At 41.6% G+C, this 22,979-nt stretch overlaps 1 protein-coding gene across 3 annotated transcripts in view; it reads right to left on the minus strand.

Moving 5' to 3' along the window:
- PDE7B (phosphodiesterase 7B) overlaps nt 1-22,979 on the minus strand; it is a 307,541-nt gene that overhangs the window by 72,612 nt on the left and 211,950 nt on the right. For all 3 annotated transcript variants that reach the window (XM_019550216.1, XM_019550217.1, XM_019550215.1), the window contains one exon: nt 2,228-2,311. In XM_019550216.1, coding sequence (XP_019405761.1) covers nt 2,228-2,311 — 84 coding nt within the window. The remainder of the gene's footprint in view (nt 1-2,227; nt 2,312-22,979) is intronic.

The raw sequence follows: 22,979 nt of genomic DNA on the forward strand, positions 1-22,979 counted from the left end.
GCAGAGGGTTTTGATCTTTTGTCTTCTCTCTCTGACCCTATTTGCAAATATATACCTTTTGTCTCACCAACAATGTGTGCCTAAGAATTATTATTCAATGAGCCTCCAAAGAAACGAACCATGATTTTTACATCACTGTTTATCAATTTGTCTTGATTAGTCATATCATTTCAGTCAATAAAAAATTAATAGTGTAGCTGCTGCTGTTGCCTTTGTGGGGGGTTACAAAATGGCTGCTGCCACAGTTGGCAACTGGCCACACCATCACTGTCAGCAGCAGCAGCAGCAGCAGCAGCAGCTGGAGCTGCTGCCGCCTCATGCACTACCGATGAAGCTGCCCTCGCTCTGCCGCTGGTGAAATGTTTCATTTTTACCATGTTCTAAATAACACATTTTACACTTTTATTTTAAAATGATGTTTTGTTTTGAAATGTACCTGCACATTATGTTTTAAAAAAAATAGTTAACCCCCCCCCCCCGAAATACTGTGTCAGATGAATTGTTTTTTTCTAGTTTATTGGAACAACAACCCCCCCCCATTATTTCAGGTTGACCTCGCATGCAAGTTTTTTCAGTTTTTTTGGTTGGCTAGCAAACTGGAAAATCAATTTTTCATGGAGCTCTATGCAATTGATCTCATGCTCTGGCTGGCCTAGGCAACTTGCTTGATTCATCTCATCCCCTATAACTCCTTAGTTTAGAGTTTGATGGAGCTCTGACCTGGGAAATATCCCTGGTGTGTAAGATTTGACAGATTTGACAGTAGCTGGTGTGGGCTAACAGAAGAGGAGGTGGAAGATTGATGTAGATGATAGCTCCAATATGAAAAGCCAGACTGTAGTACTCTGCCAGCTTCCAGGACCATCAGTACACCAGTGCTCTAAGTCTTCTCCCTGACACACCTTTCTATTTCCTCCCCTTCTTCATGACCCCACTCCAGGACTTCCCTTTCTAAGCCTTCCCTTCCTCCAGTTCTTAGTAGTTATGTAAAGAGTTATACAAACAAGATTTAAAATGCTGGTTTGATAATTGCTTTTTAATGAAAAACGTAATCACCAGAAGATTAAAACTGTAATCATGAAGCAGCTGTTTGGAGTCCCGGTCTATTCTGATGAAGACTGTTAATAACTTTTTGATTCAATGGTAACGTTGAATGTAGGAGGATATGCCAAAGCCTACCTAAACCTGAATGCTGGAGTTAATATTTTATGTCAGCACCAGTCAAATCATTGAGTAATTGCTTATTTTTAATTATCTTCATATAGTAGCTAAGCAGAGTGCAATAACTTTAAATTCTGGACACCAGCACAGATAGCAATAACGGGAAGGGAAAGACCTCTATGCAGACCTTGTATAAACTAGGGTAATTTATTAGGGGAAAAAGAACTACAAACATTTATTTTTTTCCTTGTCATTCATTATTTTCAGCAGAGACAAAATAACTTTAAGTTAATACTGTCCTTTAACAGATGTTCACCATAGACTATATCCCAAATCCACTGTCAACAGGAAGATGCCACCGGCCTTTGGGCTGGGTTGTAACCTTGTGCAAAATAATGTCACTGTAAGCCACTAGCCTGTGTGTGTTGTGTGTCCTTTCTGTGCCAAATCCAAAACAGTGCATTTCTGTTACAGCTACAGAGATCAACTCGGGGTGCATCTACACATGCATTAATGTGCTTTTCCTAATGTGCATTAAATTTAGTACCTCCAACGTAAGGTACTAAATAAATGTGCATTAGGCTGCCCTAATGCACAGTACCAAAAGCACAACTTTTTAAAATGATTCTTAATATGCAGTAGCCTATTTTGCTGCACATTAGTGTAATTGCTTGTTTTTTTTACATGACGCTTTAATGCACAGTAAAATAGGCTACTGCACATTGAAGTGCATGTGTAGACATGCCCTCCTTAGCTCAAACCATAGAGTTTCATGCCTTTAACTTTGGAGGTTCCTCATTCTAATCCTGAATATTGGACAAGATGGCACCCATCACACCACACTGTATTTACTTGACAAACTAAGCAGTGGAGACAATGAACCTGTAATCAAAACACTGGCAAGTGCTGGTTGTGAACAACAGGTGGCTGTAAGAGGGAAAGCTGGGCTGTAAGCAGGTGTATCAAATGAGATGTGATGATTCTTGAGTCACACACTTTCAATACCCGTTTTGTTTTTGACAAGTTTCTCTTTAGGGAATTAGGTTCGGTGAGGTGATGTACTTACTGTTGAGAAGACGGAAGTCTATAAATGGGTAGGAGCCACGGCGCTCAGAGAGAACCCCTGTCTGACCTCTCACCCGTGCATCTCCTGCAAAAAACAAAAAGGCCCAGAGATGTTAGAGATGTTGCTGCCCTTTCATCTTGTCCACTCCATTCAATATCAGTAGCATCTGCCCTGAAATCCAAGCTTCAAATGCCATCTTCCATGGCTTCCCTGTTGAACTTGGTAGAACAGAAGGGATCAAATGCTGACATGATTAAACACCAGAAAAAATGTATCCACCCTGAAAAGATTTATTTATCCTATTAAGCAGCTGCTCAATCAATGAGCAAATACTTATAACCTCAGGACTACAGCAGAAGTCTAAATTTCTTATCCCAACTATGCAATTAAGTTTATGGGTGTTACTTCACTGCTAAGCATATGCTCAGTATTGTGTAAGACTCACTGTTCAGCATTCTGCTCCAAAGAGAATAGTGTCAACCTCATATGTTCAGAAATCACAAGGCAAACTTCCCAAAATCATGAAACTGGTTTAAAAATCATGGGATGTTTTAAAAAATAACAAACACTGGTTTCTTTTTGAGCCTTCCTCAGATGAAGTTATCAAGCCTTTTTCTTAAACCATTAAACCTACAAATTATAAACCATTAATCAAGAGGCAAGGTCTTTTTTATGATACCATTTACTGGACCAACTGTATAGTTGGGAGGGCTGTTGAACAAAGTTTTAGGAATCAGGTGCCCTTCCTCAGGAGGGTCCCTGAAGGCCTTACCTGGACCAGATAAAGCCTTCTTGGACATTTCCTGGACCATCATGGCTACATCAACACTCCAATCCACTCCACTACTTTATTATAAATGAAAATTTTGATCTTCAGAAATTAGCATTGCCTTCAGAATCCCAGGGATGAGGTCTTTAATATGTTGGAATAAGACTGATTTTGGTTCTGACCGATTTCAGGTTATATTCCTTAGTTTTGCTGCTAGTCCTACCTTTAACCTTCTTCTACAGAAAAGTAGCTGTATCGCAGGAGAGTTATCAATAATACCTCCCAGGAGTGCTCACAGTGTAGGAGTCACAGAGCTTGAAAAAAAAATATTTTTAAAGAGTTATTTTTAAGGGATATCTCTGGTTGGCATGAGTTTAAAACCCAAAGAGCTTCACTGTTAAGTTCTATCACTCATACCTAAAACCAAGACTTCTTAGAGCACAAAAAGGTGTTCCTGGTGAAACAGTTATTTTTTCCATGTAATATTCTCTGAAAATGTTAGAGAAGTCCTTGACAGAACTGTCAAGTGGAAAGTTTTAGTAGGAGTAAAATTGAGGAAGGCAGTCCCTAGAGGTATGAGAGCAGCAGAAGATAGCGTTCTGAGCAAATGAGAACATTTCAAGTTCAGCGTCTTCAGGCTACAAATTGGAACCTACCTTATTTGTTTGTGCTTTCATTTATTTATGGTTGCTTATTATTTCATTTTATTTTACTAGTCTCAATAGCAGAGGAAGATTACATGTGTACTTTCTGGTACAGCTTAATTAGGACCACAGCTTGCTACTCCGAGGACAAGGACACACAAAGAAATTACCATGAGGTAAAAGAAGGCATGGATTTACCATATATCAGCCATTGTAGGGTAAGTATACTGTGTGCATGCTCTTACTCCGCAAGAGATGAAAATTAAATTTGTGGCAGACTATCCCTCCTTGACTGAGGAGTAGGCAACTGTGGTTTAATTTTCCTCTAATACAGGGTAAAAATAGGGACATGAGCAGCTACTTCAGAGCAATAGATGCACATAAAATCCTGCCCCCTCCCTTCTCTCCTTTTTACCATGAAGTAACTACCATATTTACCAAAACCCCAAATGCCCCTGAATTTAAGACAATTCCCCAATAATTAATTCTAAACATCAAATTTTTAAAATATTAAAAAAACCCCACTTCCCATGTCTAGAATTTAATTTTTGGAGGGTCCCCCCACCACTTAAATTTGTTCCCACCTCCCACGGTGGCAGGGGAACAGGTGGTGGTGAGGTAGGTGGCAGGGAGTGAAGGCCCACCTCTTGCCTCCTGCCCCGCTCCCATTTGCCCCCCTAATTGCCTGCCCCCAGCACTGTCTGCATATCCTGTGCCTGACCCCACAGTTCTTGTACCCCCTGTGGCCTGCCCTCCTTATCTGCACCCCTTCAACCTGCCCTCACTCTCTTGCATTGAGTAAATATGGGAGTTTTATTTTTATGTACCTTTACTAGCGCTACTTTATTCTGCAAGTATTCCCATTGGAATCTATGGGATGATTCACAGAGTTAAAGGATGGCAGAATGTGGCCCATATCATATAAACCAAATAAATGTGTACTTCTCACTAACGTAAGGAACAATAACACTGAGGAACAGTTCCTGCCCTGGGCTTTTATTTTTCTTGGTAGTCCAATGATATAAAAAAACCCATAAAGAGACTGATACACCTGTCATTGTGAGCAACGCAACAAATAGAGTATAACAGAGCAGTATAAAACAGAATTCTAAAGATAAAAAATAATTGGAAACCAAATAAGTTTCATCTTAGCATTCTGAAAGAAAAAGCAAATGATGTTGCATATCTAGTAGTGAGGATTTTCTATAAATCTATCAAACAAGATATTAGTGGAAAACAATAAATACCTGTATATAAAGGGGAAAGTGGATCTATACAGCTACCGGCCCATTCATTTGATCTTAATAGTATGGAAAGCTTTTGAACAAATTTTAAAGGCAAGAATGATTAAAGACATTGTGCTAAATGGCAAATAGAATATAATACAAATGGATTTATCAAAGGTAGTTCATACCAAATGAACCTGCTATTGTGATAGCTTTGATAAGATAACCGATTTTCTTAACAAGAAAAATGTGTTAGATTAATATATATGGGATTATTTAGGAACTTTTTCCTTCAGGTCAAAACAGAGGGGTATTGCCATCTTCTGCAGTGTGGGATGTACATTTTTTCCTTGGATTCTCTGAATAAATTAACTCATTATTTTCCGTTCTTTGCAGTAGCAAGGTATTAGCAGTTCACTTTTCTCCCCTGTTTTTACCTAGGGTAGGTTGTAGGGCGTTCTTGGTGTTTCTGATTTTCTACCTTGTAGGTGTGGGCAGGGGTTTGAAATGGTGATTTTGGTTTGAAGTGGCAATGCTTAGGTAAATAGCTAGCTACCTGTGAACACAGGGCATTGGACATCATGGCCCAATCGTTTGTTCCTATGACTTCAGTACAGCATTTACCGTAACAGAGTGCCACATAGTTGAGCATGCAGACATAACAGTTACATTAGTGATTCTCAATCAGGTGCCATGGCACCATGGGGTGCCTTGGGATCCTTTCAAGGGTGCCATGGGGTGTCACACAATATTAGCACTGCTAGGTGTGCAAACATAATTCACAAGGTAAACTCAGAGATGTCAAACCAGTTGTGGTCTTTCTGAGTTCTTTACAACAGAAGAATTGCATTCATACTTTTCTGTAGTCAATTAGCGAAGGCTAAAAGGTAACATTTTTGGGGTACTTTTTTAAAAAGGTAACCACTGAGTTACATGTCAAGAGCTGATGTGTGGCCCTGAGTGGTAGTTCCCACTTCTCTTTCAAAGCTCTTAAATGTAACTTTGACCATTCAGCCCCAGCCAGTTACAGGCTGAGCCACCAACAGTATGTGAAAAAGTCAAAGACAATCCTTAGATGTATCAAGATATTTCTAGCTGATACAGGAAAATATTAATGCAGTTGCACAGACACTGATGAAACTTCATCTGTGTTCAGTTTTGGTCATCCATATTCAAGAAAGATTAATTCATAGTGAAACAAGCGTAGAGCGTGGACAACTCTATTAGAATGACCAGGGCAATAAATGTATGCTCACCAGCGCGTATGAGAATACCGCGTTTCTGAAACACTCTTCCAATGGGAGTAGAAAGGGCAACCGCCCCCCCACCCCCAACAAGTCTTAAAATGGGGCTTGATAACTTTGAGTCTATTATGAAATGCAATTGCCTACAATATTGGAAGACCAAATTTGATCACCCACCAGGTCTTTTCTAGGCCTATGCCCTTTCCCCTGCATAATAGGCCTGGAGTTTAAGTACAAAACATGATGATCTGGATCCAAATCATCAGTGAATTGTTGCTGATTCCTGTTGATTGCCACGAGTCTTTTGTGGTGTTATTTCCTGGCTGTGAGTGAACCCAAGAGGTTGATGAATTCTTCCTCCTGAGTAACTGTTCAAGAAATCCACGTGCAGAATCGATCTGTGTCCATTCTTGCTTTGAGAACGCCATGGAGTGTATCTGAACCCAATATTTCCAGGGACTATTAGAAAAGGCTAGAGTTACTCAAACCTGTCACCTGGCTCCAACTCATGAATAAGTCGCTTAACTGTCAGCTTCTACCTCACTGCTCACCACTTGTCTTGAGGGAAGGTTGCTGAGAACATTGTGGTGGTCTAACTCCAACAGGATCCGACATCCTTTATTGTTCCTTAGATCACTTTTTCCCCCCAAAAAAGACTGCCAAGGAAGGGGGCAGAATTCTGCCAGCACAGTAAGTTAGTTGTAGGTGTACACCAGAGCATATGCCTTTTAGTTTTCTGGGGGGAAACACTGTTTAAAGCAAACTACTGGACTGTACATTTTCCCTTTGGTTGTTGTCAAATCTTTCATCAGTACACTAGACCTTTAAATCTCTCAGCACCTGCTGTGTTAGTTATCAAGTTGTGCACAGTGATGTGTTTACCTGCTGGGGTTTCTGAGAATGCAGCAGGTGGAAGGGAATAGATTGTCTGTACATGTATACATTTCAAATTGCCATCTACACCCCTGTTGTCCCCAGATCAGGAGTCCTATCACACTTCATTTTTGTGAAGAGAAGGGATGCTCCAAAATGTTTTCCTTTGTTCTCTTGCATAAGCTTTTATCTATTTGCTTTTAACCTTAAAACAATAGTTCTTTACAATCAACACAATTAGCCTGTTCCATTTAAAACCCCTTTATGTAGTGAATGGAAGAATTCTATGGCAACAGGACAGGAAATTTTGACAGCTGAGAGTCATATCATTGCTCCATCCTCATTGTGTGCTGAAGTGAAACAAACAAGGTGAGGGGAAATAGAAAGGGTTGTTTCTCTTTTGCTTCTTCAGGCTGAAGACATAACATAACACACTGGAATGTTTAATTTTACAAACACATACAGAGCAGCATTTTTGTCAGAGCCAAGTACTGGAGGCAGCCACTAGGCCTCCCAAGGGAGACATTTCCTGAGTGTATCTGTTGCCCACTTGGCATCCTGCTTTTTCTCTGTTTAATAAAAGCCTGTGCTAGGTAATAGGAGTTTATGTGGCTTATTATGTAACTGTCAGCAAGGGAGGAGATTCTAATGTTTATGACAATTTACTGTTGCTGGAACAACAACTAGAGACAAGAACCAGCATCTGGATGCAATCATGATGTCAAGGTCTTTTCAAGGTGGGGGAAAGGGCAAGAAAAATATTAAGCAGCAGTTACTGAGCTGCTAGAGCATCTGGAGTAAAGCGGCAGGAGAAATATTTCTTCTCCAAAAGCTGCTGTTTGAAATGGTGTGGGATTAAATTTCCCAGTGTAGGCAACACAAATTAGCAAAGAGAACATGATTGTAGCTGTGACACAATGACAAGGCTACAGCAATCGTTGGGATGTGCCACTGAAATATTTATTCTCTTTAATAGGCAGCTCTGTATGATAGTTCATGGGCACTACAACTCACAGGATGTTAAAAGTGTTTACCCTACTCAGCTTTTCTATGACTGCCGCCCAAGCATTTTCTGTCTTTTTAAAACTGCCTGGCTTAGGTTCTTACACTGCTGCCCATCACTGTAACCTCTGGGGGCCGTCCATAAAAAACTCATTCATAATCAGAAAGTCCCTAGTGGACTCTTTGAAGTTTGTGGCTCTTCTGCTTTTTTGAAGTGCACAAAGGGTTGGGTTTTCTGAGGAAAGATAGGTTGGTCTGAATGTTGGTGGAAAAGTTTTCTAAAAGCTTTTTTGATGAGAAACACAATCTTCAAAACCAGGACTTAAAACAGAGAAACATTATTTTTTTTGATCTCAAGAAATTTTTTCCACTGCAGTTGCCATGGTGATGGCCACTATATTTCCCTTATCATTTATTTGGAAAATGATCACGACATCAGAACTCAAACAAAGCTCCTATTATATTAGGTCGTGGCAATCCCAACTCTCTTCTCCAGCTGTGAAGCTTGGGTGACCTACAGGGTTCACCTGAAAAGCCTGGAATGCCATCGCCAGCACTATCCCTGGAAGATCTTTGGCATAAAGTTTCATAGATTTCATTTCATAGATTTCATAGACATTAGGGCTGGAAGGGACCTCGGGAGATCATCGAGTCCAGCCCCCTGCCCAAGGGCAGGAAGTCAGCTGGGGTCATAGGATCCCAGCAAGATAAGCATCCAATTTACTCTTGAAGGTGTTCAATGTAGGTGCTTGAACCACCTCCGCTGGCAGACTGTTCCAGACCTTGGGGGCTCGGACAGTAAAGAAATTCTTCCTTATGGCCAGCCTGGAGGATCATTGCACAAATGCCAGTGTCCTCACCGCTGCTAGCACTCATTGTATGGAAGCATTGATTCTTCAACACCAGCTGTGGTGGACAGGGCTCTGTGTGCGGATGCCTGATGTACGTTTACCAAAACAACTGCTATACTTCCAACTCCACCAAGGATGAAGGACATGCAGGGGCTAGAGGGAATGTTTCAAGAACATCTGCAAGGTGAACATTAAGAAGCGTGGATACCACAAACGGGGGAAGACTAGCCTGGGACAGAGCTACACGGAGATGCCTTATGAGAAAAAGTACATCTTACTTTGGGGAAAACGATCTCACCCTGGAGGCAGAAAAATGACAGAAACAGAAGGAAAGGAAATAGGATGAGAAATCCATGGTCTGACCCTCCCTTTAACCACCACCTGGGGCACTTGCCAGAGAATCTGCAGCTCTAGGACAGGCTTTCTTAGCCATCAACGGACTCATTTATAACCCTTTAATAGACCCGTGGGAGTGATCATACCCAACCACAAGGTGCTGCCACCACCGCCACTGACAATTGGCTGTAATGGTGCCCTTAGGTTTATAAAGATGGAGATGTCTATACTGCCTCCTATAGCAGTAACAGCACTAGGGAGTATTTCACTGAAAGGCAGCAGTGCTTCACTGCAAAAAAACAAAATGCAGTTGCTCTTAGAAAAGCACTGGGTTTCTGCCAGTAAACACACCCAAAACACAGAGCTAACACTGCACAGCCAGAGCTACACTGCATTGTATTTTTTTCATGCCTAGCAGCCTGCAGGCATAAAACAGGTACGCTGTGCTTCCCTGCAGCACTCTTAAGCATGGTCAGGAGATGGTGCCCACATGCCTAGTAGAGCTGGCTGCTGGTATGAAAGGCTGAAGATATGAGATTGGCTCTAGTCCCCAGTAGGGGAGACGGGAGATCCATCCGACTCAAACCATTTTTGTAAATTGAATTCTTAAGGTACATAAACATTTCAGTGCTTGGAGTTTTCTACTACTACTACTTAGCTCTCAAGTAGCCCTTGTTATCCAAATTCTTGTACATTTTCCCTTAAAACTGTTATAGTAAGGAGGGTGAGTACTTACAGGCCCACTTTAAAGATAGGATAACGAAGGTAACAGAAATAATGTAGTTTGGGGACACTGAAAAGCACATTGTATTAGGAACCAGATCTTTAGCTGTACTTCACTCTGTTCACTGAACCATGTTCCCTCTGAACAGTAAAGGAAGCAACCTCATTATCACTCAGCAATAGTAATTACAATATTAAATGTTGATGTTTGGTTTCCTTAAAGGTAACCAGCTGGTTAAGGTTTTCAGCTTTTGTCTGCCTGTTTTTGCAGAAAAAAAAATGTTCAATTTAAATTGGCGATATCCAGTGGGAATTTAAATTTTGAGTGAAAAATTTCTACAAGCTCAGTAGAAATCAGTGCTTTGAAACTTAATTATCCATACTTTACATTATACTGAAAATCCTTCAGAAGTTTGAAACCTTAACTGGGGGCTCGGGATTGTTGGTGTAATGTCCACAATGGTGTTCAGATCGCTGAGGCTGCAGTGTATCAATGTTTTGGGAACAATTTCTGTGCTACTGGCTCTGGGACAATTATCATTTGTTTTACGTAGGTACAGACAAACATGCTTACACATTTTCTGCATCTCTGTATTTATACACATAAAATGTGTATTGTATAGGTTCATACAATATGCATCATATCCTCACAATTCACAGCCAAAACTCAGCATTTTCCTTTATACTTATAATTGTAAATAATAGCTGTGGTGTCTCAGGTACTACTAGATAGTAAATGTTGACATTTTAATTACCTGTACCCTCCTTCAGAGAATATATATTTAAATAGGCATGTATATAAACACAGAATCACATAGCACAGTGCCAGCAAATGCCAGTATAGTAACATGGATAAGTGAGCTAGATAGCTTGTCTCTACAGATTTGAAATTTTGAGAAATGAAGTGACTGCCAGCAAGAGCTATCAACTTTTTCAGCCAATAGCTTTCATGTATAAAATGAAAGAATATAAGTCTCAATAATTAGCAGCACAGGAGACTAATGGAAAGTTATTGAACAAAAAAGCAGGAGGTAAGTCTTGGAAAAACAGTTCCAAGAACAGCACAGGGACTTTTATATGTGTGCTATTATAAATACAGAAAAAATCATCCCAGAGCACTTTTATGTCTAAAGGGACTAGCTTAAGCAGCAAGCTTCAATCTGCCAAATACCAAGCTTCAGCTGTATTACAACCAAGGCTGGAAAAAATTACCAGACACTGGTTAGCTGGAGGGCTAAAACTGATAGCTAGAGATGGATATAGGATTTGGGGCAGGAAGAAGGAAGAGCAGCAGTGTGGTATGGGGACAGTGTCCTGTTGGGATACTGAGAACCAGCTGCTAACAAGAGGCATTGTCTGAGGATTTGTTCTAGGCTCTGGGTCCTACATACTGCTGGGGACCTCCATGTTTGGAGACATTTTCTGGCTGGGAAAGCCTCTTCTACCTGCTGCAAGAAACTTTTCTGTCTCCTACTCCCCTGAATCAGTAGTATAACTGAGATGTTGATAACCAAGGGGTTGACTGGGGTAGCGGCCCCAGACACCATCTTTATTAGGGGTAGGGGCACAAAAGCAGTCATTGTGATTGTCATGGCAGGATCCTGTGCTGTCCTGCACAGATGGCCCAGGCATGGAGCTGTGCTGCTATGCCTCTGCTCAGGATCTCCTGGTGGTTGTAAAAGTCAAGGAGTGAGGTGGGGGAGAAATGCCTCTGTTACTCTACTTCAGTGGTTCTTGGCATTTTTTAGACTCCAGGCACCCTTGGATAGCTCTGAGGTGCCCATTGGAAACAGCTAACTCTTAGTTTTCACTCTTTGTTTGACTACAGAAAAATAATACAGCAGTTTTTCTGTTGCAAAAAACTCAGAAAGACCATAACAGGGCAGAATGTTTTTTTACCACTTCCAATTCCTGTTTGAAATCTCTGTTTTTTTTCACGGGACTCCTGTTTGCAAACCTAGCAGTGCTAACATGGTGTGACATCCCATGGCTATGGGACGTCACACCATACTGTGGCACCCTGGTTGAGAATCACTGCTTTATTTCTACTCCTCCTTTCCTTGTTTGCTGGTGATTTTGGAAAAGAAAATAGAGGCACAGTGCTTGCATTTGCCACTGTCCATATCTTTACCAGGGGGAGCAGCAGCAGCACGTGACTGACTATACAGAGCTTTGAATAGCAGCATTGTGACTGCCCCTAAATCTGTTGCCACTCAGCAAAACCTGGATCAGTAAAAAGGGGCGTCTTAACTCTGCAGGCTCAGGAAAACCATTTTTGCAATGAATTATATTTAGTTTAATATGCTGATCATTATTGTGCAACTTCAAGAGCTTAAAATCTTTCACCTGCTGGAGTTGGCGGGGTGGGGTCAATCAAGCAGGGAGGAGGTGGGGATATGCCTGCTTCCAAAGCACCTAGCATGGACAACTGTTGGATGCATTGCTTCTTAAACTAAACTGCCCTAATATATGGCAAGTCTTGCATTCCTAAAAAGTTATCTAGCTCTAGAATGGGTTGGCAACCTTCTGGGATTGACAGGCCAAAATAACAGAGTTTAGTTTGAGGAGGGTTGGAGTTTCCAACCTGGCCACCACTGCCACTACCTCCCACCAGCACTAGACTGGCACCAATGCACGGATGACTCAAAAGCTGCAGAATCCTCTTGCCACTAAAATGCTGCCAAACTGCCCCACTGCCAAAAATCTGCTGATATCCAGGATTGCAGGCTGGATGGAATTGCTCAGCAGGCTGATGCAGCCCACAGATGATTCTTGCTTTATAACAGTGCCTTCTGGCCCCATGGGCTGGATGAGTAGTGTGAGACTGGTCCGGGGGCTGGTCTGTGGGAATGGTTCCATAAGTGGCATTGGTCAGCGGGTGCACAGGATTGGTCCACGTGTGGCATGTGAGCCTAGATCCTGTTGTTTGCCAGCTAGGGTGACCATCTTTTCAAAATGGAAGTGCAGGGCACACACCCACTCACCCCACAGCCTGGCAGCATGGCCGGAGCAGAGCCAAGCAGGGGGTGCCATGTGCATCTGTGTGTGTGAAAAGCATGCATGTGGCTGGGAATACAACCAGGCAATGGTGGAGAGCAGCTCCCTGCAGGTATCTCTATCTGGAGGTGGGGAAGAAGGGAACGATGCCAGCCTGCAAGGGGAAATCCGCCATTTCCTGCATTTTTCTACAGTGAACAGAAAACCTAGATCCCTGTGTGATACTGGGAAACTGGGACAAATGCTGCCCCAGAGTCATTCAGCTCAGGACTGGGACTTGATGTTCACATTTCAGGACTGTCCTGTCCAATTAGGGATGGGTGGTCACCCTAATGCTAGCCTTACCCAGTGTGCCTGGAACTGCCTGCACAGAAACCCCTACGCATCATGGGGGTGAGATCTAGCACACAGGACCATGTCATTCAACCCATGAGGATCCCCACAGGTCTGGAAATTTAGCAGCAAGGGAATGGCAATTAACGCTGCCATGGCTCCCCCGCCACCATCTCCAAATTTCCAGATCTGTGAGGAGGCCAGTGGGCTGGATGACATGGCTCTGTGGGTCAGGTCTGGCCCATGGGCTAGGCTGAGCACCAACTAGTTTAGAAGACAGGAGGTATGCCAGTGGAGTTAAATGGTGCCATTGCTAACCTCACTGTTTTGCACTGGGCCCAAAGATGAAGATGTGAAACAGACTCCCTCACATGTGAATTTAAATCTAGAAAATTAAAATATTAAGGCCTCAAAATGTCTAAATGTCAAAAGCTGCAATAATAGTAATAATAATAGCTACACTCTGCTCTTAGCAACATGTAAGTGGGTTGTGTTACTATGGTAACATTGCAGATAATGTCTTACTGCCATTGCAAAATAATCTGAATTGTACCACTAAGAAAAGCACATTATTAATTACTTAAGTACTTCTTCGTGTTTACTTATCTACCTTTATAAGTAGTGCTGCTCAGAAAACAATATACATATTTAGAAATAAAAATGATAGGATGTACATTTTCATAGCTGTCGGTACAAATTTCTCAAAGCATTCCCATTGAGTGGTGTAATTACCTTCATTTAAAGATGGAGAAACAAAAGGTACAACAAATATATGATTTGTCCAAAGCTACATGGTAAAACAGTGGCAGAACCAGGACTAGAATTTCAGAGTTCCTGTGGCTCCTTGTTTGCTCAGACCATATAATCCTTGACACATATTTAACTAAGACTCAAAAATATCAGGCCTGCAATTAATTATCTTCAGTGTCAATTATTGTTAATACTCGTGATTCATGAGCCACTAAAGCAGAGGCGGGCAATTATTTTGGGCAGAGGGCTGCTTACTGAGTTTTGACAAGCCATTGAGGGCCGCATGACAGGCAGCCCAGGGCAGATTAATATTAATTTTCTAATTTTTTAGGGGCCCCACAGGCCAGATAGAATGGCCTGGCAGGCCGCATCCAGCTCCCGGGCCGCATTTTGCCCACCCTGCAGTAAAGGGTCAGTTCAACTAAGTACCCAAGTCTCTGAACTTCTATCTACTTAGATTGCTCTCATGTCTTGCAGTAAACTCTGATCTCACCTGTATAATGGCAATTACTGTAACAGGGTTCAACTGTAAACGGGAACAGATCTGGCCAGTCAGAGTTGGCATTTCTCAGAGAATGTTTTTCTTTATGAGCAGAGCTGAGAAATAATTGTGATAATTTGTTCAATAAAGTTCTCTCTCCCTCTCCTTCTCATCTACCTGTGATATTCATTATTTGAAATCATTAGGTAACACATATTTATAATGAGATTAGAACAGTGAATCTCAACCAGGGTGTTGTGGCATCCTGGGGTGCCTTGAGATCCTTTCAGGGGGTGCTCACACAATTTTAGCACTGTTATGTCTGCAAACATGAACACAATGATTTCAAATAAGAATCTACAGTGTTAAAAATGTTCTGGCCTGCTGTAGTCTTTCTGAGTTCTTTGCAACTGCAAAAATATTGTATTATTTTTCCATAGTCAAAAAATGAGTGAAAACAAAGAGCTGGCATTTTTGGGTGTCTGGAGCCTAGCAAGGTGTGATGAGTCTAAAAATGTTGAGAAACATGCTTTTAGAGTATAGGCAGGCTGTAATGGTTTGATGACCCTTCTTATAGGTTCCAGTGTTGGACGATAAGTAACAACCAGGGGTATGCAGTCAGCAAGGATTTTCTTTTTGTATTATAGTACGTTATTGTGAGGTAGTGACACAGCTTGTTAATCAATAATTCTTGTTCTGCAGGTTCATCATGAAGAACAATTTATTCTATGTTGATGGTTTAGCCACGTCACGTGGCAGTTCCCACGCTCTTTCTTTACATATAACCAACTAGTGAAATATTGACTGTAGACTTTTATAGCAGATTATACCACATCATATTTGCTTTTGGAAAATGGTACATCATTGAAGACTTTCATTTTTTCAGAGGCAGGACAGGCTTCCTGGGGGACCTTAGGCAAGTCACTTAATCTCTGTGCCTCCATTAGCCACTTACAGAAACATAATATTTTTCTTTCTTTTTTTCCACCCTTTCTTTTATCTATTTAGATGGCAAACACCTGGCTGCATGAACTCTATGTTGCAAACAACTCAAAGCCCAGGGCTGTAATCTTAGTACAGGTGTCTAATACTACCAGAATTCAAACTCTAATGGTGTTTGCTTTTCATACTACTAAAACTTCAGCATTATTATTATTTGTAGGTATTGAACACAGAGTTTGTACACATCATCAAGCCAAGATGCTTTTTAATATGAAGGAACAGTCACAGAATTTTCCTCACTTCTTCCAGAGCTGTGTGAGAGATTTCCAATACCTCTCTCATCAGCTGGAACTAGGAAGTTTCAAGGTGCACAAAAGTATAACCATAAACATAACAGTTAATCATACTTTTAATACACCTCCCTACCATTATAACAGTTTAATTGGAACCAAACCCTGACATTGCTCAGGAGATTTGACACAATGAGAGTTTTGTCTGAGGAAGGCGTAGGTAAAAAGATGAGTAAGACTTTCAGGATTTGGCCTTCTAAATTTTGTTCCAAGGTTGCAGCACAGCCAGGTTCCCCCTGGGCCATTTCTGTGAATGTGAATCTGTTCCTGAAGAACCTTGCCTCCCTGTACCTAATACTATTTCCAGGGATCTTAAGGTGCTTTCACGTGCCTATGATGTGAATCAGTATCCACTAACCCCATTTTACAGGTGGGTGACTGGGGTATCCTTAGAGAATGCGAGTCTTCAAAAGTTGCACAGCGAGTCAGGGAAAGAGATGGGAATGAAATGCAAGGGTCAAATCTCCCAACCCTGTGGCTAAGCCACAGAATCACACTTCCTTTCTTTGTCTCCTTTCTCTCCCCATGTTTCTTGCTCTTTAACATTATTTTCTGTTTATATCATACAATCCTTCCTCTCTCTACTTTCCCTTGGCTCTTCATTCCACTGGCACTTTTGATGGTCTTTTATAACTTTTATTCCTTTGGGCCTTTCCTTCAATTTCTTTGAGCCCTCTAGTCCTATCTCTGTTGTGCTTTCTGGGGGTTGAATAAGATGCTGCCTAGGACTGAGGAGTAGAGTTACCGGCTATCTATAGTCCCAGGAATTCCTACATTGAGAAGGAGAAGGAAGCGTTGGGTGCTGGCTCATAAACACTATGAGTTGCCCCTTAATACCTGGGAGGAGAAACTCAAGAGGAAACCTTACTCACTGCTTACAGTTCTGCTTATGAGTCACATTTAAGCTTACATGAGTTAGAGCTGAGCAGATGCTCCACTCATTCCAGATGAGTAACATGCAGGGGGGCTCGAGATTGGGGTAAAACAATCTTATTTGCTTATCATATACAGCAATACATACGTTCTTTCAAAATGGGAATATGGTACAAATATGCAGTGGTGGCTAAAGAAAAGGAAGATGGTTGAAAGCCTGGCCTGCAAACCTACATTTTCCACCATAGTATCATATACTGTAAGTCATCTGAAATACAGTAATCCATTTTAGTTATTTTTGGTTCCACATAAAACAAAACTCAGTCGTTCATTCTCAGGGTGCAGACCCATGACATGATTACTACAGTATTATTTATTTCCTTTTTACTTAGTATTAACGTTACTAAGTATGTTTCCTGCTTGTCACTAACTCAGAGTTTTGGTCTTTCTGCCCAGTCAAACCAAACTAAGTGTGTAGTATTTAGACATCCATTAATATAACTGTCAGACTTGATTTTTAAAAAATAGTGAAAATTATCATCTGAAAGCTAAATTTCTGGTAAATTAAAAATATCAACCATTGTCAATAAACTCTTTAATGAAGGAAGGATCTCTCAAAATTTGAAAATGCATTTTTCAGATTTTTTTTACCCTTCCCCCATTTCTCACCCCCCAAATTGTTAAAAATACTTTAACCATCCTCAATATCAGCCACTATTTAGCAAATGGAGTAAACTTTCCATATGGAAAGGTATTCTACAAAAGACTTTCTAGAGTATTTTTCCTCTGAAGCACTTGATACTGGTTCAAGTTGGAAAAAAGATACTATCCTGGACAGGTCATTCAACTTGGCCCACTATGGAAAATCCATGTACCATGTCTACTTAAAATTTCAGAAAAAATTCTGCTCGGGACATGAAGGAAAATTAGTATTGGATATCTTTATTGAAAAAAATATGAAGCTATCTACTAGGCCAGGTACAGACATTACACTTTTACTGGTATAAGTGACTGGAAGCCAGTCTATTGTGTAACAGAAGTTTGGCACTCAAACCAGTCTATACTTGTAACAGAACAGAAGTTCAGCATATGTATACTGGTTTCAATACGGCGGAATCCGGTTTAAGATTCGTCTCCCTCCACCAAAGGGTGAACGTGTATTCTGTTCGCTTCTGATCTCAACTATGCCACTTACAAAAAACTGCATAACTTAGTGCAAATCTGCCTCAGGCTTTTTGAATGTCTGTACTTAGCCTTAGTGCTTTAGTAGTCATTGTTAGATATGCTGACAGATATACTCATGATTCAGTGATACGAAAATATTTGCTGCCTTAAAGTACAATGAAACTGCAGGTTTTCTTCTTTTTTCATTACTTCTACTTCCTTAGAAGAAATGAATATAAGCTGATTAGTTATATGTTTCAGTAATTAGAATACTGTTGATAAACAGATATAATGAGGTACTCGCAGTTGACAAAGACCCCCATTTCCCTAGAGAACTGTCCCATGTTTCCTTTTGGTTGAGGTGTCATTCAGATGCCAAGCAGCAGCAGCAGCAACAACTGACTCCTGGACAGGCTGTCTAAGCAGATGTGTTGGCAACACATTGATAACTGAGCCCATCAAATGCTTAAGTTGCTGCCAGACAGTCTCTGATTGGTTTGCTCACTTGAATATCAATTTCTATCCTGCCTTCTTAGTCCAGCAACAGCCCAGAAATTATATTTAAAAGAGAAAAAGAACTAACAAGTTGTGTATGAAAGATTAAGCACATTGCATTAAGTGCAACCAACATACTTTTACAAGATTCCTCTCACCACAGTTTCTTGGCCATTATGCCTTGCTGTGCTATGTCTAATTTAGCTTTCAGCTGTACTACCTCAGCAGTTATACATAAGGGAAAGCATAGAGCCACATCACTCCAAGGGAAGTGAGTCTTTACGGACCAACCCCTGGCATACCTGAATGGAGTGATCCCCAAAAGAAAGACGTTGTTAAGATCCCCAAAATAAATGACTGCCTTTAACCTTTATATAAGGTGCACAAAGGGATGATCTGGGGAGAGTAAGAGCTTGTTGCAGTCTCCACACCCATGCCAGATCCCTGCACAAGAACCAGGTATCATTTTCATAGATTCATAGACTGTAAGGCCAGAAGGGACCTCGGAAGATCATTGGGTCCAGCTACCTGCACCAAGCAGGAAAGACAACTAGGGTCAAGTGACCCCAACAAGGTGACCGTCCAGTCTCCTCTTGAAGATTTCCAGGGTAGGCAAAAATTTGGCCTTCAAGTTGCAAATTCCTTAGGACATAAACTTTTTCTGGACATGTGTTTATTACATGCTGTACAGACCTGTGGTATCACTTCAACTATAGACACACCTGGATGGCTAAAGACAATAGCATATCTAGGGCATGGGAAGAGGGGCACCAGCCAAAGAGGGCTACAGTATTGCCCTATGGTCTGAGGAGTTGTTCCACAGCACATACAGCCCTGCACAGCCCAGTCATAGGGAGCTGGCAAGGGCAGTGCCATGCCCAGCAGTGTATCTGGGGGAGTGGGATGAAATGATGCCCCTTGCCTCTGGGGGGTGGGAGTTTCCATGGGAGGGTCAGCCTTGTCTCTGGGGGTAGTGGGTAAATAGGACACCAGGAGGGGCCCCTGGTGCCCACTTCTTTCAAATGTGCTGAGCACCTATGACTTTGGCTTCAAGGGTACTTCTACATGTGCTCCGGGGGTGGAGTTTGGGGCCTTAATAAAGGCACTGCTGAGTCTTGTGCATCAGCATCTCTGCTTTTTAAAATGGTGGTAGGGGCATTTGAACTCAAGCTCATTCGACAAGCTTTAGTTCAAGCTACCCTGCTGCCATTTTTAAGCATGGGGATGCCGATAACAAAAGATGCAGGAGGCTCCACAGCAATTGCCACAGAATTTCAGCATGTCAGAGCAGCCTCTGTGCTCATGTATAGGCTCCCCAAGAGCTCAGCTGTGCTAATGCAAATCACTGCAGTATCATCATGAATTTGCTGAAAAGTCCTTCCCATCTCCCTTTCTTGGATGCACACTGGCTACCTATGGGGAATATGTGAACTAGGGGTAACATCAGAGACACTGTGCACTATAACAAATAAAAGCAGCAGCTTGGCATTGACAGAAAAGGTGCCTAAAGGAGACAAAAGAAAGAGTAGGGTGAGAAATGTCTGAAGGGGAGAGAGTCAGAGAAATCTTGAACAGAGAAAGAGGCGTAGTGACCTTTGAACCAAGGAGATATGAGACAAAGGGACAGAGCAGAAGCAGGTGCTATTTTGCCATACAGTAGAATAAACAAATGTATCAAAAGCCACATTGCTACTGTGAAGTTTGACCTATGAACTGCAGGTAGGCCTGATCCAAATATCTTTCAAATGCCACTGCTAGAAATTGAACTCCAGATGAGAATACTGCAATTTGGGCCTGTCTCTGGTACTAACTTTACCAACACTTATATAATGTGTCAGTGCCAAGAATAGCACTAAAGAGACACCCACGTATGAACACATATACACATTCCCTTCACCCCCAAAGCACATTAAGACAGCTTTAGAAGGAAAGCAGACTCTGGAGAATAACACTACAAAGACCTCTAGTACTGAGAAAACACTTAGGGCTTTGTTGTATGTTAATTTTAGGTGGCTCAGGGAGCTCTTAGCCCTGGGATCGTCTACGCGTTAACTTGTAAAACTGGTTTGAAGCACCCTTCAGACATCTTAAAGTTACACCACTCCAGGCTAGGTTTATCTGTGATCTGTGTTACCCAACTCATACTACACTGTGTGGCCACTCTAGGATACACATTAGTGTAACACCCCACCCACCATCCCCTCCCCTGTTGGCCGAGGTTGGACCTGTTGTCCCAATCCCTCCTGCCACCCCCACCAACCAGATCAGCCTGTTGCCTCCCTGGGCTCTGTACCCCACCAGCCTACTTTGGCTTGCTGACCTCCCACCCCTCCCCGGATCTGAGCTCAGCCTGGAGAAGAGCGGCAGCCTGGTAGCAGACAGGCTTTCCTGGCTGCTACCCAGGCCAGTGCTGGCAGCCACAAGTAAGCCAGAGGAGTCAGGGGGGATGGGTGGGGGGTAGGGAGGGAGCCCCAGGGGTACAGAGAGGGCAGGGGCAAAGCCCCAAAGGACACGGGAGCCCCGAGAGCAGGGGAGAGGCGGATAGCCCAGAATGGGAGTGGAGGGGGATTCTTACTTTTCAGTCCTCAAGGCCCCTTGTCACCTGAACATGCAACTGCTCTAAACTGGAGCTAGCACTAACACTAATTACCACTTTGAGAAGCCTAAGTGTAATGTGTAATAAGGCCCTTACTCTTTTTAACTGAGAAACTCCACATGACTTTCCTTCAGTATCTTCTAAATATTATTGCAACTTAATGTAGACTACCAACACCACATATAATCGTACCATATGCCTTATTTGTCCTTTTCACCATCAACTAAAATATTTGTTTTCCCCCCCATTTTTTATACATAGAAACAACCTGAATATATATTTTTAAACATTAGAAACACCAGGCCCCCCTCACTGGCAGTTTAAGCCTCAGCATCATCTCCCTCAACACCTGGGGGCTGGAAGCTCAGCAGCTTAGGGTTGATTTTCATGTGATATTGCATTCTTAGCCCTCTGAAGACTGCTGATGTCTTTCAGGAGAAACAGGGTCTAGCATCTGCTCTTTTTAATATAAAAAACAAGCAGGATATGTTCTTGGGGTGGCTGTAAAAGTGTGGAGGCGTTTTCATGAGTCCTGAATGGACACTAAAAAAATTTTTTTTAAATTGTGTTTTGCCTTTACAGTTTACTTATTTACAGATCTTCCATAACAGCCAAAGAATTCTGGCTTAAATATTCACTAAACCCTTAGCTGTGTGATCCAGCTCCTTGACATCCACCACAAATAACTTTTTAAGAGTAGGACTGGGCTCCAATCTTTGCTTTTCACAAATCTCTGTCAATTCCAAAAGAGAATAGCCCTGGGCCAGGGTTTTTTGGCATGTCTGTGTGAAGGCAACCCAAAGAAAGCATTTCCTGACTCATCATATCCATGTGCAATTCATATAAAGCAGAAGTTCTGTCTCTGAAAATTGCAATACAGAACAGGGACAAGCAGTGAGATTATTCTTTTCCTTTCAAAACAGGTTAGATAGACTACATCTTCAATGAACCTGAAATAAGGACTAAAAAATCTTGTGTTGTTTTGTTAGAGCCTTCCTTAACTATACAGCCCATATCCTCCAGTATAATTAACAACTATCTGATAGATTTCTATCACCACACTATACCAGACAGTGGCTCATAGGATTTGGAAGTTGATATCTAATGCCATACAACAGACAGAGAGCACACTAAAAATGAACTATGGTACTAAGACTCTAAATGCTTGGGAGAGGGAGGGTATTATTCCTGCATGAAGTTTGGCCAGGCAACCCTGATTTCATTTTCCTTTTTTAACAAAAGATGAGTAAAATTCAATAGATTTCAAGATAAGAACCTTCAGTTTAAAGAAAATTCAGATGTCTGTAATGTAGGATGTTTTTCTGAAACGTTTCCAAAACCTTCAGAAAAACTAGGCTGGAAATCCTGTGAGTTCAGCTTTTGTTTGTTAGCATTTTACAAGATCTAAATGAGTCTGGGAAGTGTTTATCCAAACAATTCAGGATCTCAAAAGATGTAATTTGTATTTGTTTCTAAAATTGGGTGAAAATCCCAGGAGGTTTCTCAGAACCAGCTCATCCATGTTCATGGCACTAAAAAACCCCTTGAAAAAAGATCCTCAGCAATGAGAGATTTTTGGAATGAATTCCAGAGGAATATTCACACTATCACATAATTGAGAAAATCTTGCAAACTGTGTGTGTCTGCTTCCACATCAGTTTTTGACAGTGAGCATAGCAAAGTTTCCAAGCGTTGTGTGCCATATTGACTGTAGTTTAAATGTAGATATTACCTTAACCACAGAAAAATATATCCACTAAAGCTCTACTTAATAAATAGGTGTGGGCATAAGATCTTTGTTGAGCCTTTCCATTCCTTTTTCCTTAACAAAAACATTATCTCCTGTCTTCTCCTAAGGCTTGATAGTAATGTTCCTTAGCTGGACATGGCCCAACGAAAGGAGTTGCTGCTGGGTGGCGCAAAGAATGCTTTCCAGCACCAGAAATGAAGCCAGATAATTTGGTAGTAGTTCACAGTAATCAACAACACTCTTATTTCAGCGTGAGGTTTTCTATTCTCTCTTTACAAAATACAGGTAGGCAAATACATTGAAAAATAAGTTTCATGAACCTCGGAGATCACCCTCTGGTGCAACAACTTAAA

This window comes from Crocodylus porosus, unplaced genomic scaffold (assembly GCF_001723895.1).
Source record: "Crocodylus porosus isolate Cpor-Errol unplaced genomic scaffold, CroPor_comp1, whole genome shotgun sequence".
Taxonomy (NCBI): domain Eukaryota; kingdom Metazoa; phylum Chordata; order Crocodylia; family Crocodylidae; genus Crocodylus; species Crocodylus porosus.